The following is a 16142-nucleotide window of genomic DNA, read 5'->3' as shown; positions in this document are numbered from 1 at the left end:
AAAAATGTAGTCGTATTGAAAACCAGCCTGTTCTCTACCGTTAACGTGCATACTGATAGTATTTGTTCTTATGGGACAATTAAATACTAACCTGGCAGCTCTGTTCTGGGCAGTTTGTAATTTCTTTAGTTGACCTCTACCCATGTGTCATTTATTTCTCTTTGCTCACATTCATCTCTTCATATTTAAGGTAAAGAGGTGTGTTGATACTCACTTGACTATCCCAATGCAACTTAGAGAACTCAACTACAGCTTAACCATTGTTGTTACTTTAAACAACCTCTTTCATTTTAAAGTTGAAATCCTTTAAATGCACAACAGGAAGCTGAAGTGAGTCAATATTACTGACTCTGATTGAATGGAATTGTACATGTGAAAGATGACCAATCTCAAAGCATTTATAATAAAGGATGTGAAAGGAAGAGCTGCACCACAAAGAACCACTTTGGTAAGATCGCCTTGAAGTATCCCGTCATTATGTAACTCCACTTTGTGATGAAACTGTCAATTCACAATGGGAGGGGATCTGAAGGCATAATAGGCCTATGCTCAGTTATTTATTTGGCCCATCTGATTAACATAGGAATCACTTTTTAGAGACAGAAGGAGGGGATGTGGCAAGTTAAAGACAAATGAACTGGGGTGAAAAGTAAGAGAATAAAATGTGTTGCGTCTTTCTTGTTATTAAAAAGAAGGCCTTTGAGGCCCACAATGTAACCAAATTACCCTTCTAAATATCAAAATGAACGGCCAAACAGTGGGTCTTTCTCCTGTCCTCAACACTTTCTGCAGACCTCCATATGACCCATCATCACCCGTGCTTCAACCTCGCCTCCCTTTTATTCTCCACTGTTCACACTCCTCTGAGACTATTCTCCTAGTTCACACGTCTTTTGTTGGATGGTACTAAGGTTTGTTATCTTGGCCCCTGTGGATCCCTAGCAGGCCCTTCACACCTCAGTGTCGTCTCCATATTAGCAGACCACCCTTTCCCTTCCTTTTACTTTAACCCTTCTTCACCTTACTCTAGTTTCGCCACTTGCCACACCATACTACACCCGCTCCCCCTCCTCTGTGAAGAGCCCGAGGTCCAGGATAAGGTTACTGTACTGGGGTTGCTGACCGGCAAGAAAAGGTGTGTTATTGAGTCATGGGAAGGAAAAAAAGGGCAACGTCCCGCCATGGTGCAGACGCTGATGTCATGGCGAGGCGCCTCAGGGACGAGCTCCAGACAGGTGATGTCATTGTACGCCTGAATATCTGGTGGATTGGTTGGCGTTGAAGGAAGTGGGTGTATGAATGTGATTGAATAAAGCACATAATTAACATACTCTTTTGTCATGCAACCTTTTTGGAAAATGACAATACATATCTTTACGTTTTCTCAAAATGTGTATTTTTGATCCTACGTTGAGTCTGAAATATAGTAGCTAACTATGTTCTGATTGTTCTTACAGAGGGGTTGTTTATATATCATTTACTGCCTGATTTATATCACAAGGTGTTTGACAATATTTGTTCTGATTTATGGAGCCATTATGCAAAATCTAAAAACAAGACACTAATATGTCAACCAAATCATAAGAAACTGCAGTAAGTCAATGTTATCACTATCAACAGAACAGTCTGTTAGAAATAACATATGACATACTGTGCGAGCCTCATTGACGCAATAAGACTAAAAGGATTGACATTGACTGGTAATTGTGTTTATTCTTCAGTTGTCCAAACCAGCACTAAAGCACAGGGATCTTGGCTCACAAAAATCCCACCCATGGCCAAGGTGACCCTGAGCGGGCGTACTGTAGCTCTAGGACAATGACGAGTGCTTTACTGTCAATCACAAAGACAAGACGTTCCACTTCTGACGGTTACGTGTCTGTTTATTTGTTTGTTTGGTTCGATGGTGAAGGGCTAGGGAGCGACCGAGCTGGCCAGTATAGATTGCCACCTGTGACCTTGTAAAAGGGAAGAAATTAAATTTGAATGTGAGAAATTTGACCACTTGTCTTTTGCTATTCAGAATCTCTAGAGCACATAAATCATGTTTCCTCCATATTTCTGACAAAATTGTTCAAAGACTTGAGGTAGCCGCGGTTGTGGTTAGGTAACAGAAGAGTGAGCCAAACTGTGTTAACATTAAACTGTAAAGCAATCAGTGAGCTCAGCACTGCAACACATCAGTCACAGCAGTGCAGGGTGACACACAGTCCATAAGGTGAACAAAGAGTCACACACACTTGCCCACTGTGCTGTACATTTGAAGATCCCACATAAAGGATTAGCTTTGTGCGGTTGCTTTGCGGGTGTATGTTATAAAGGACAAAGTGTTGACCCCCATGCCTCTGGCTGAATGAGAAGATCAGAAATAGCTGTGTAATGTGAGGGGCAGCTGTGATTTTGAGTGTGTGTAAACAGGCTCAAACATGCAACGGCAGCGTAAACAGGTGCCCTGAACACACACACGCACACAACCTCTGATATAAATTCCAGCACAAGGCCGAGCCCGCTCCTCCTTTTCCTCACACCCTTCTTCAGAAACTCTTAAGACTCCCAAACACTTTGATTGCGAGATCCATTTACACTAACAGGCCTGTAGTGAAACATTAGTGGGAGGTAGCGCTCTGTCAGATATGGATTGTGCTGTATGGAGGATGAGGTCACCGAGCTAATACATAGCTGCTCTGCCTCACTGTCACTTTTCTAATTGGAACGACAGGCTGGGTCATATCGCTCCAGAGTTAAGATCTTAATCTCCTCAACAGGATTGATGCTGATGTTTTTTACCCAGTAGACATAAATATTGACACACGTATCAAGATATGTAACATAAGGCTGTCCCTCTGTCATACATGACAGGTGATCTGCTGACCTTGGTGGTGACAAGTTCATGCACAGGGCGAGGAGCTGCATGTGAGGGTCGGGTGATCCGGGTGTGGATTTGGTACATTGCGTTGGAGCATTGGAGCTCCAGTATCACCAGCAGTTGTTGGCCTGGTAAGCCACAACCAGTATGATGAAATCACAGGCAGCTGTTGTGTGGCATGGCCAGACAGGCAACCAAATTCACCAGGGAAGCGCCAAAATGGATGCCAACCACATAGATCCACCACAGTCCTCTGAAGCGTGTGGTGGGAAAAAAACAGAGCTACGATAGGGGGGCCATGGCTCCATTAGGGGCCATCAAATATTCATCTGCCATACGGCACTGAGCCCGTGGCTCTGTTCTCACAGTATCGTGCAGCAAACCACCATGAAAACGGCTCCTGATAAACAACAACAACACAGTGCAGCCTGCAGTGCAGTGCTGAGAAACGGCTCTAATTATCTTTCACCTCACACCAGGAAACAGATTTATTTATTTAGGACTGCTTGCAGAACAAAGAGCATTAGGGATGCACCAGTCTGACTTTTTCAGCCCAAATACCGATACTGAATTCTGAGTGCAGAGACTGGGATCGCTCTTTTATTTTTCTTCCAACATCAGGCTTGCCTTGGACATTGATTTCCAATCTTTGGAAAACAAAATGTAACGAATGAATGCATACTTATACAATAACTGTACAGAGCTGCAACTATAAGGCAAAAAATACAATTCATAAACTCCATTGATTGATAAAGCAATTTTTTTGCAAAAATGGCTCTTTTTATCATTAAACTCGATATTATTTTGGGTTTCAGAGGCAAAGGACAGAAACTTGGATGGATAATCTGAACTATTTCTTACTGTTTACTTATTTTGACGTTTCATAAACTGAACTATTTTTGGATTAATCAAGAACATAATAAACAGAGTAATAAATAATAAGAATAACCGCCAGCTGCAGACCTAGGATTTTTAACTATTACATTATTGGTACACAGTACCCAATCCAGCTGTTTGAGTAAGTATCGAGCTGATATCCTTGCATCTCTAAGCAATTCACAACTCCCTTAATATACCAAGCAACACTACCTTAATTGCTTCTCAATTTGGGCAGTGCTTTCACGTGACAAACTAAGCTAATGACTGTTTAACGGAGTGGAGCTTGTTTTCTCACATGCCCACATTATGCAGCAATAACAACCAACTAATGCCATTAATGAGGATAACAATGACATCACCAGACTGACCACATGGTTCAAAACCTTGTGTTAACTCCAAACTGTCAATAAAAACTCCATCAATGAATCCAAGCAGGTCCATGCAGACTGCCATTGGGTCTTAAATGTGTTTAGTGCTGCTGGTGGGGCTGTAATTGCCTTAGCAGGCTAGCAGGCTGCCTGTAATGACATTATCAACCTGTTAACAACCACAGAAGAGCTCCAGTTGTTCCTCTAAGGGCTCTGTCATCCTTCAATTTATGGTCCGTTACAGTCTCTTTTTTTTATTTATCTATAGTGCTGTTGTGTTTGTTCATGGCTATTATGTTTTGAATCAGAGATTGTCCACACTAAAAAGAACTTGTTTAATTTAATACTATGCTGAATGGTGTCAAGAAACATGCCAGGAGTATTATTATTCAATATTGCACCAGGGGGCAGCATCAACACATCTCTCAGAAATTCATATGCGAAATACCTCTTTCCTCCCTACCCTGCTCAGGCTATTTAAGGATAATCTAAGAACACAAACAGGGAACTGTTATTGTGGAAAAACAGGTATGAAGCCTCCCCCTTCCTATCAGCACAAAATGCAAACATGTATCTTACTGTAACACTATCTGCTGGTCACACCTGGCCGGCGATGAGAGTCATTTGTTTATTCTATTTGCATTCCAGTATCCAAGTTTATCTTTAACAGTACACAACTTTTCCATTACATATCAGGTGGACATCAAACACAATTTGTCTTCAAAAACTGTGTTTTAACTTGTTTTATTTTAAATTCATATAGCTTTTATTGCTTAATTTAAATTGTACCATTGAATCTGTCATCTTTACATTCTTACAAACAGTGAAAAGCAACATTTGTGTGGTAATATACTTTTAAACATAACCAGTCTTGCTGTTTCCGATCTTTATGCTGAGTTAACATTTAATTTTAGGTTAAGATATCAATAATCCATATACCAAGTAATTCAAATTTGTACAAAACATTAATGCATCAACAATCGTAGTCCAGTGAGTTCATATATTGGACTCTGAAATGGACCCGTAACAAGTGCTTTTGTTACTTTAAATATATTTTGGTGGCAACACTTTTATGCTTTTAATTAAGTTAGATTTTGAATGCATGACTTTACTAGCAACAGAACATGTATTAAATGTAGTATTGGTATCTGAGTACTTCTTCCACCACGGCCCCTGGTTTTTATTTAATGTTTTTCTGTAGTTGTAGTCCTGAAATTCTTTCAGATAAGTCTCCTTCATCAGCTCCTCCAGTGACACTGAAGCTCATTCAATGGCAAAGTCGTGGAATGTTACACAGGAAAAACATTATGGGACTAACAGAGACTTTGTTTAATTGCAGTCCAGAGCTAACTGTAGCAGGCTGCCAGCTGTTTATTGAAAAAACAGACAGATTTTCAAACCGCCCTGAATTTGCAAGGTAAATTGAGAGGAAGAACATCAGTGGTATATCTTTCAGCTACATGTTATGTAGTGGCAATGCAGGAAACAACCTTACTCAGGTAATGGAGGCTACTCTTTTGTGCACTTAGGATATCTATAGGTAATGTTTAGATAACATAATCCCTAATAATATACCTTATTACTCCTCAGGATGTTACCACTGGATGGTAAGCACCGCTGGATGTTTATAGCAGTCCTGCTCTTTGGGTTATACTTCCAGGACAGCATATCAGGTGAGCACATTTAATGAAACAAAACTTAGTTTTGGATTATATTTCTCGAAACTTTTGATCATCTGTTGTACGGATTAGTGTTTATCATATTTGTCATATTTTATTTTATTTCACAAAAAACAAAGAAGACTGCAGAAAACCCCCCCAAAAGTTCCTGTTTGTCAGTCCCAAAACGAAAAATGATCTATTCCCAAATGGTAGGCATGGCATTGTTGAAGAATAAATGTTTTCAACTGAACGGGCTAAAGAAACGTAAAAAGTAAAAATTGGTTTCCCATTATTTTTCAGATGTTGTTGAGTTCAATGCAAGTAAATTATGTTTCCAAATGCTCCCAGAACGGAATGCAGGTACAGTTCCCTTATTATCAGCCTGATTTGAGTCCACTGTACAAAACCACTGTTTCTCTTGGTCATTTGGTAAACATATGTGTGTATTATCTTTTCAGCTTGTTGTAATACAGGAGCATTCCTCTGCAACTTTACCATAACAGGCGGACGAGAGAACTACACTCTGATTCTGAAAAAAGAGATTCTTTCCAACCAAGATATCGTTGTGATAACAATCGCGGATCATGGCTTTCCATGTAAGCCAATGAAGGACAACAACACATATTTAGGTATTTCTGAAAACCTCCTTCATATGTGATTTATTTCTTATTTTTGAAGTGCCCTCTCTACTTTACTCTTCATTATATAATGAAGAGATTCTAATGTAATGTAAAAAGTAGATTCTGGCATTATTTTAAGTAAAGTCTGCAAACACAGTGCAGTGAGATGTTGCCCCCTGTTGGTCAACACATTCTTTAATAATCACACAATGGATGTTTCTTCTCAATCTTTTTTCTGTTGCATGTTTCCTTTTAGACATTCACAACTGCTTGAAAAGAGGTAAAAACACATATTTCCACAGCTATTACTGTCATTCTTTACAAGGCACGTGTGTACAAATGTAATGTTTTAATATGTTTAAGGGGTCAAAAATATTAAATTGACCAAAGAAAACTTCTGTGAAAATATGGAAGGGTATGATGAAGATGCTTGCAAAGGTATTGTTACTTTTGCTTTTTATTATTTTAAATCTAAAGTACTAAACTGAAAAATGGTAATGAAAACCTAATGTTTCTGTTTTGTGTGTGTTTCGATATGCAGGTTTAGCAGAAACACACTACATTATCGCAGTGGTTAAAAACAAATTATCCCATTGTAGGTTATGTAAAAGGCCAGACTTTATCAAGCCAGAAACGTCTATTACTCTAACTCCCTCTCCAAACATCAGCACAGAAACTGCAGCGTAAGTATTGAAGGCAACAACTGCTACATTTTGGTATGCTAGAAGTTGTGATGATGAGCGTAGTTTGCTAGCAAAAAAAATTACTTGTGTTTTTTTTCCTTCCAGAAAACTTATGAATATCTCCCTCCTGGTGAAAAACATGGGCAATTCCAGCTCAGCATCCATCAAAATGGGCAACATTAGTGGATTGATCACCAGGCTACCAAAAACAAACCCAATCAACATCAACTTTGTCCTTTCAAATAATAGAGATATAAATGTATGCTGTTTGTCATGATGAGAGAGTTAAACATAAAATTGTAACAATCTTGTTTTTATGAAAACCAAGACGTGGTAAAAAAATAATTGTGTTTTCTGTAGATTCTTAAGAATAACAATGATTCGGGGAAAGGCTACTCTCGCTCCATTAAAATCCCTGCAGAAGCAAGTGGCATGGCAGCGAAAGGAGAGAATCCCTTCGCTGCAGTTATACTTTTCCCAGACATGTTTCAGGTATCAAAAATGTAAAATGGCTTAATTTGAGCAAACGTTTTTGTCAACTCTGATATACACATGATGATAACATAATTACATTTAAACAGTGGTGTAAATACACTTAGTCAAGTATTTTGCTTAAGTACACATTTGAGGTAATTGTACTTTACTGTATTTTCATGTTATACTTCTACCCTTCTACATTTTGGAAGCAAATGTTTACTTTTACTACACTTTACTTTATTTCACATATTTCTTTTACAAGCTACTTTATAAATTCAGATTTTGACACCCAATACTTACATAGAAAAACGTTTAAATATAAATATTTGGTATTGATTAAACCATCCAACATTATATTCAAGCAACTACAACCATGATTAACTAACTAATTATCGGTTAACCAACAGATAATTTGTTTGCTTGTTTTTAATTCAAAAACATAGTTTCAGCTTCTTAAATTTTAAGATTTTTTCTTTACAATATTTAATTTTTCTGAGTATTTTTTACTACTAATAGTTTAAGTACATTTTCCTAATAGTACTTAAATACTTTTGCTTAAGTACGCTTCTTGATGCAGTACTTTTACTTGAAATGTTGTATTTTTACAGTGTGGTTTCAGTACTTTTACTCAAGTAAAGAATCTAAATACTTTCTCCATCACTGCATTTAAACCAGGAAATGTTTTTTAATCTTTGCCTGCCATGACTATATATGCTATTTCCAACAGGACAATCCCGACAGCACTTTTCTCAACAATGAGGTCGTGGGAATCGAGATGGGAAAAGAAATATCCAATCTCTCAGACAGAATACTAATTCGGTACAAATGGAATGAGACGGTAAAAAAAATCTGATTGAGCCACACATTTCCTTGTCAGCACGTAATAAAAGAACAACTTTATTGAGTTTTATTTTGTATTGGAATACAGAAAGGAAGAACTATTTCTTGTGTATCATGGCATGGAAAAGATACTGAAGGTACTTGCTGTTTAAAAATGTAGCAAATGACACGTTTCTTTAACACCATGCACTAATGTGGAAAAAGCCTTTCAGTACGGTCTCATCTTTTGTCCTTTTTGTAGGAAAAAAAGCTAAATGGATCCAAGATGGCTGTCACACAAAGGAGAACTATGGCAGCATCACGTGCGAGTGCACTCATCTAACGTTTTTTGCAATACTAATGGTAAAATAATGTAGTAATTCCATAGTAATTCCGTTTCCATTTCTTCACAAAAACCTAACACCGCTTTGTCCTAATCAGTCACCTCCATCTGCAAACATGAGCTCTTCAGATGTCAAGTCTCTGACCACCATCACATCAATCGGCTGTGGCCTGTCAATAGCTTTCTTGACAGTCGCTCTCTTCATGCATTGTCTAATCAGGTAAAGAACCACGGGGGGAATTTTACATTTTGAATCATTTTATTAAAGGCTTTTCCTGACATATAACTTCCTCTTTCCGCAGGAAAGGGAAAGCAAGCCAAGCAACTAAGATTCTCATAAACCTCTTTCTGGCTTTGATCGGCCTGAACTTGTCCTTCCTGTTAAATGAGAGCATTGCAAACTTGGAAAACTTTGCCGCATGCGTAACAGTCGCAGCAGTCATGCACTACACTATGTTGGCCACCTTCACCTGGTTTTTCATGCAAGCTCTTCACCTGTACTTCATTCTGTGGAAGCTCCCTAGTGAAGTCAAACATTACATCAGGAAGATATGCGCCGCGGGATGGGGTAAGAACACAGAACCAGGCATAAACATTGTATGTACTTAAAGGAATATCTCACCCACAAAATAACTATTTAAATACCAATTACTTACCTAACGTTGGCTTGTATTCTCTAGGTCGCCTATACAAGAATCAATAACAGAGCAAGGTTGAACAAAATATGCAATACACTTGGAAAAGTAGCACACCTGCGCAATTGAAGTTGTTCCAAACTTCCTGTTTATGTGGAAGTGTTTAACCTAGTAAGGTTTTAGTGAAATTGCATGTGTTTGTTAAGTATAGATTATAAAACTGGATAAATTAGAGATGGATTATATGCAACCAGTTAAAGGTTCCAAACCACAGTTTTTATATAGTTTTGCTGTTGGTAAAGATGGCCCGGTTTAATTAAATCCATTACTGTTTTTGGACTCTTGGTTAACAGTTGAAAAGAAAAAAAAATCATCAAGAATTCAAATAATATGATCATGTTGTGGGTGAAGTATTTCCTTTAACATACTACATAAGCATAATAACACTATGTACACTTTCTCTTTAGTCACCCCGGCTGTAGTGGTGATTGCTCTTGTCGCCTCAAGGCAATACGGTTTCCTGGCCATTACCACCGATGATGGGAATTCAGCAAAGATGTAAGGAATTCTTACTGACAGCCAAGGTTCTTTTCTTATTTACAAAAAGAGATTTGGTCACTCACTAGTGCATCTTGATTTACAGGTGCTGGATCTCAAATGCTGTGATCCACCAGGTGGTGAACATTGGGTACTACGCTGTAGTATTCATCTTTTCCTTTGTCATGTTCATCGTTACTCTGCGGCACATTATTCTTGCTAAACAGGCAGAAAAGAAACACAAGGACAGCAGCTCCATCAGCACCAATGTCTTCTCCATTGTAGGCCTGTTCTTCCTGTTTGGCATCACCTGGGGTTTTGCTTTCTTCAGCTACGGACCTATGCTCACGGCCTCCTACTACATCTTCACCATCCTCAACTCCTTTCAAGGTAGACTCCTAAACATCACAAAGCCACTTGAACAACAAACTTCCTACTTTTCTTTAAGTACACATTTCCAATGATTGTAACGCCTCTATGTTTGTTTTTGCAGGTTTCTTGCTTGCCATCTACTATTTCAAAACCAGTAAGATTGTTGAAGACAGCAGTTTAACAGACACCATGAGAAGCACAGCAACGTCAAACACAATTGTTAAGCCTCCTCATTGAAAACATATATGCTTTCCAAATGGGGACAGAAAGGGTTTTGGGCCTGAGGGTTTTTTGACACAAGAGGGCAGCATTTTATTTTGTATAGTCAAGCAGAGCATCTGTTGAATGGGGTGCTGGTAAATTGGCATTTAAAAAAAATCTCCCTGATTTCCCAGTTAATCTGGATTACCTTCCTTTAAGAAAATAATTGATGAGTCAAGCACCGTCACAGGACATGGAGTAATCTCCTGGAAATCATTTAGGTGGGTGAATCATAAGAAGCCCCTTCTTACTCACTATGAAACATGCAATAAAGCTTGTGATTCACTCAGAATATATTTCCTAACTCAAAGATTTATACACTAGAATGCAGGGTGCAAATGTTTAAAACGAACTTTTATGACTGATTGGGTTTTCATATGGAGAAAAGATGGGCAAAACGCTGAAAAAAGTGAAGCGGAAGTGAAGTGTTGCCTCTCACACTCATAACAGTGATGGGGGCCGAGTGAGCCTGCTAGCGCTTTGCGTGCCTACAGATAATTACCTAGTGCCTACAGAGAGCAGTATCCACTGTGCGGGAGCCTCAACTGGCTAACAAGAAATGAGCTCATGGCTACCTATAGTGATAAGAGGCCTGAGGGCAGGCTACTATGTTGAAACTGTTCCCTGAAATATGGGTGTAGTTAACTCGCATTCATACTATTTTAATAAGTTATGTGTATATTGGGAAACTGCATTTATTTAATGAACTACAGTGATTGGGAATTATTTACTTTTTGTGTAATTTTCTATTGATATATGTTTTGCCTAAAAAGGCCACTTGGTTGAGATCCTTTATAGTTCATAGCCATTCAATCTGAAAATATTAACCATGTTATATAATGTAATTCAATATAGATAATAAGATTTCTCTTTTCTTTGCTATTTCTTTTTCAAACTGTTCTTTTTGTTTTCATTGAATTAATGAAATGTGGCGTTTGCAGTCCTTCAGACAAATATTTAAATGCTTATGTGAATGAAACGGACATTGTGTGCAGAAATAAAGGGAAATAAAGTTGAAGTTATTTTAATGGGACACCAGGGTAGTCTTTGAATATGCAGCACTGTAAGGTTGGGGAGTTACATTCAGTGAGCAAACTCTGTTTATTTGTCCATGACCGATTAATCTTCTAAATGACCGCAGCGTGCCAGCCAAGAACTGGGGTAATTACTGCCATACACATCTGATCTGTGTTGCCTCCAAAAAGGCCTTTCATGCAGAGCACAGCGGGCTCCTATGATGTACCTGTGTTCGCTTCTGTGTTCGAGTCTTCATCTGGTAACAGAGATCACTGATGGCGAAGCTCACTGCAGAAAAAAATATGTCAATTTCAATAGCTAGATATCTGACAAGCCAACATAAAGATGTATTTGAACTCATTATCGACAGCACTGCTTTAAATTCGTCAATTTACAAAATCAGAAAATCTGTTTCCCACACAGATCATGATTTGACATGTTTTACTGCTTTCCTAAAAACATGAATGAAGACATATATTAACAGAAGCCCCTTGTTTCGAGGCTTCTGGGAACATTTAGGCAATCTCAATTATTTAGAAACGAGATGGGTGAAGAATGTTACATTTTCACGCTATCCTATAAAACTGTCTGTTACCAGTACAAATGAGTGAATATGTGTTGGCTAGAGTAACATTTTAGCATATGTAGATGTCTTTTAGTGGAGGGAGACTAAAACACACTTTAATTGCTCCTTCTTAAACCACGTGTACATTAGTGGTTTGGAGAAGCACATTGTCACGAATCCTCATATTTTGTAAGACGGCCCAAGGATAAAACCCACCATGTGATACTATGATCTGATCACAGGTGGATTTTGCGGAATGCTCCTTGGAAAGATGTATAAATTCAGTGAGTGAGGAAATAATTCTGGGAAAAGAGCACAATTTCCACCATCTCTAGCTGCAGTTTCCTTTTGCTGGGAGATCGTAAGTCTTTAGTAGAACAGGAACAATAATAATAACATTGTTCCTAATCACAGCCAACGTGTGAATAGCTTTGGTTTTATGATTGCCGTACTTCAGGTGCAGGAAAAGAGACATGGCTTTGCGTGTATTTTACTAAATGTCTGGACTGAATCCTGCCCTGTAAAAAACAAATTGCAGATCTCCAATGACCTATAAAGCGTTGAGGTCTTGTTCCTGGAAGCTTGCGTGTCTGGAGGAAATGTGATAAGTCAAATATAACTACCTAGATTTATCATTTATATAACTTAATACAAAAGTACACTTACATAACTGGCTTTTATCAACTGGAAGTTACCATGAAGCTTTCTTTCTCAAGGTACGACAACTATTTTACACCCCTGTTTGCTGTTTTCTTTAGGACAGGGCAGCCCACTTCCTTGCACCCCCTCTCCGTTCTTCTCCTTTTTCATAAATCCCCAAAATGATTTATTTCCTTGTAACTTTGCTCGTGAAGTTGAGGTGGACCCGGGGCCTTTGTAGCGTCTGGTTTCCCTGCTGGCTGCAGTAAAATCAGGCTGAGGTCCAGGCGCGGGGCAGTGCTTGCGTGACTGAGTGCCCCCACCCCAACTTGCCTCCTTGCATGTCACTATGTGACCCCCAGACTCAAAGCACTGATAGGTTTGAGGGCCCATAGTAAAGTGTGTAGATTTATGATGGGCGGTTGCAGCATGTCAGAGAAACTGTGTTACTTTTGCAAGTAGGACGAAATGAGGCCTCTTCCTACAGGGAAACGGCAAGGGGAGAAAAATCCAAGGTGCATTCAGGTTACTGACCGTCACTTGAAACTCTGAAAATAACACACTGCCTCACAATTCGGGAGGGGCGTCCAGATGGCTGAATACACGCCACTTGACTGAGATGAACTGTCTCGCCTGGGTCCTGGAAGTCTCTAGCTCTGTCTTTCGTTTTCATCAACGTCTTTCATCAGGTAGGGTGAGAGTGGAGGGGTCACGGAAGGGGAGAAGCAGAAGGGAGGGCAAGGTGACAGAGGGCTCCTTCAGATTGAAAACTTGACCTCTGGACTTTAAGCTTCTCCTCCCTACACTCTCACATCATGTGAAGCCCCAGGAAGTTTGGATCCTCTTCATGTCAAGAAACGGGGTTCTCATTGTCCCCCCACGAAATTCCCGGCTACTCATCACTCACTCACCGCTGTGTGAAGCAGACTAATAAAAGTGGAGGAAGCTAAAGAACTCTCACTCATTCAGATCTGTCCATCAAATCACCATTTCATCCCACTTCTCACTCTATCGTGCAGCCAGCACAGACAATTATTGGGGTTTATTGCACATTTTTGCACGCAACAATGCAAAGAATTTAGTGGTATTTTAGTTCGACCATCAAAAAGGACAAATTATAATAGAAACAAGATGAGAATTTATGATATGTGTTACTATACACTGTTTGAATAAAACCACTAACAAAGCAGCCTTCAGTGGCAGTGAGAAAAGTTGTACTTCCTAGTTGCCGCAAAGCTTTAAGAGCAGGCTGAATAAATAAAAGCAGTTGTCAACATCTAATATTGATAACACATGTGATAAATCTCTCAAATGGATTTCATTTATACACAACATATACATATACATGCAGTGAATCATCTTCTCAAAATACACTGCTGCTAGAATTTCACTCTGAAGTATTTCCTCATTCAAGCAGGATTTAAACAGACCTCATAACTACCAGTTTGTTCCCACACTTTAGAGACATGAAAGTGTCTGGTTAAGAAGCTAAAGCCGTCTGGATCCACTCATACTGCGCCCAGTTTGCTTGCTATTGACTTGGCTGTCGTTTGGCCTTTAAAATTCACACTTGGTGAAGTTGTGGTATTTGCTTCACAAAAATGGTGCAGGCTTTCCCACAACGATAAAGAGTTCACCACAGGAACTGATTCACCTGCTGGTTCAGTGCTATAGAATAACAAAGTCATCACAAGCCTAAAATAAGCACCTGTTATGCACCATAACGGCATATCTAAGTTTTGGTTAGTGGCTGCAGTTGTGAACTAGTTTATATCTCCAGTCTGGTTTATTATCAAAGTAGAAGTACTAAAATATCTATTTTTGTTATTTCCGCAATAACACATTTCAAAGTATTTCGTGTGGACCAAATAAATCTGATTGACATTTTCTCAAAAATAGCCCTCCTTGTTTTGATTTTACAGCCTGCCAATTCCTGTTTGGATCGAACTATCATACTCAAGTATTGTCATACAATGTTTAGTAGAAAATCGTACTCAACGTTATTCCTAAACAACTTGGTTAGGTTTATGCGACCAAATAAATTAGTAGGTTTAGTTTAAATGACTAGTGAAGTAGTACAGAAGTAAATAAATCCTTTCTAGTTCAACCCATGACAGGAACAGCAGTCTGCCGGGTTAAAATCTGTTTTTTTAAACCCACACATCATCTGACCTATGTCGACTTATTCACTCTTATTCACTCCTGGTAGGTAATTATATGGAAAACATAAACATTTAATTATTGGGACATACACAAATTACAGTGCATTACTTTACGTAAGGACAAACAGTGTATGAGAACACCTGTTGTCAACAACTTGGTTTCCTACTTTATCAGCCTCACAAAAATGGCAAAGCTATAGGGAGCGCAGTAACAGATTTGGAAGGAGTGTTATATTTATGAAAATGGTCTAGAACAAAGCAGAGCTCAAAAGGATTGGAATATTGACTTGCATCATCAGTGGCTAAAACTGCTCATAAATGTTGCACCATTTCTGCAAGCTTTAATAAAAATTGCACTTAAGGGAAACCTATGTCAATTTTGTGTTTAGAGCATTTTTCAGTTGGCATAAAGACTTCAGAAAATTGAATTACCCCACAGTAAATTAAACATTTTTTATTATTGAAGTTGTATTATAAGACTATTGGGGAAAACTACCTTGTTTTCTTTCTTCTGACAAACCCACAGTGTGTATAAGGGTGTGTTTTTGTGCTATGTGCGTGTCTATGGCATGTGTGCATTCTGAGACCACAGGAATCTGATTTCATTTAAGCTATACCATTGCCCAAGCATGATGAACTCTGTCTGTTTCCTCTTTCCAACTCCTTAGGGAGCCTTTAATCACCCTACAGTGCTTTCCTCTGAACAGCCAAGTGTGAGAATATATTCCTCTCTACAAATAAACGAACAGAGATCACATGATGAGACATATACGGGAAGCATCCACTCTCGTGCCAGTCCTAATCAAATCTTGTTTGTATCTGTGTGTTTGCATTTGATTAGTGGCAGTTTAATGTGAGGGACCACCAGAAAAGTTTGTTTCCTGGAGCATCAGAGTAAGATTGTTTCTTCATCTTCTCCATGGCTGAGTTTTTAATGTCTCTTGTTTTTCATTTATGGCAGTCTAAGAACATAAGGATGTGGCTCTTCTAAGAAATGTGTGTATTGTCCCAATATGTGGTCTAGCTCTGTCACAAAATGGTATTGGACAAACCGCACACTTAAGGTTTGATGAGTGTTCATTTCGGGGCATATAAATCTTCTAAACATGATTCTTTGAAAGGGATTTTACCCATGCCATGCAGCAGTCGGTCAGAGAAAACACGTTTAAAAAACCATCATGTGAGAATTTTCCTCTGCCGGGAATATAAATTCTATGGACACAAGAGGCCAAACTGTG

The 16142-nt window shown here is 38.8% G+C and overlaps 1 protein-coding gene across 8 annotated transcripts; it reads left to right on the top strand.

Moving 5' to 3' along the window:
• Positions 1-1113: 1113 nt before the first annotated feature.
• Positions 1114-11554, top strand: LOC134881041 (adhesion G-protein coupled receptor G2-like). Of its 8 annotated transcripts, none has more exons than XM_063908151.1 (18): positions 1114-1235; positions 5704-5786; positions 5912-5983; positions 6075-6134; positions 6233-6403; positions 6651-6674; positions 6758-6832; positions 6936-7077; positions 7183-7336; positions 7438-7569; positions 8282-8392; positions 8483-8531; positions 8636-8736; positions 8815-8936; positions 9019-9284; positions 9819-9909; positions 9995-10278; positions 10382-11554. In XM_063908151.1, the coding sequence occupies exons 2-18, from the start codon at positions 5705-5707 to the stop codon at positions 10495-10497; spliced, it is 2052 nt and encodes a 683-aa protein (XP_063764221.1). In that variant the 5' UTR covers positions 1114-1235; position 5704; the 3' UTR covers positions 10498-11554. The 8 variants fall into 8 exon arrangements, with proteins under 8 accessions (XP_063764221.1, XP_063764222.1, XP_063764220.1 ...); XM_063908152.1 differs by having other exon boundaries at positions 1136-1235; positions 5915-5983; XM_063908150.1 differs by having other exon boundaries at positions 1229-1246.
• Positions 11555-16142: the final 4588 nt, after the last annotated feature.

Source organism: Eleginops maclovinus, chromosome 19, assembly GCF_036324505.1.
Source record: "Eleginops maclovinus isolate JMC-PN-2008 ecotype Puerto Natales chromosome 19, JC_Emac_rtc_rv5, whole genome shotgun sequence".
NCBI classification, from domain to species: domain Eukaryota; kingdom Metazoa; phylum Chordata; class Actinopteri; order Perciformes; family Eleginopidae; genus Eleginops; species Eleginops maclovinus.
Note: the sequence above shows the minus strand (reverse complement) of the source record. Positions and strands in the feature narration are given on the sequence as shown.

Excerpts from the sequence above, each read along its gene's own strand:
- LOC134881041 (XM_063908148.1), top strand. The coding sequence starts at position 5,590 with ATGCAGGAAACAACCTTACTCAG. Across the intron at positions 6,404-6,650 it reads GGACAACAACACATATTTAG|ACATTCACAACTGCTTGAAA; the intron begins GTATTTCTGAAA and ends GTTTCCTTTTAG. Across the intron at positions 7,570-8,281 it reads TTTTCCCAGACATGTTTCAG|GACAATCCCGACAGCACTTT; the intron begins GTATCAAAAATG and ends TATTTCCAACAG.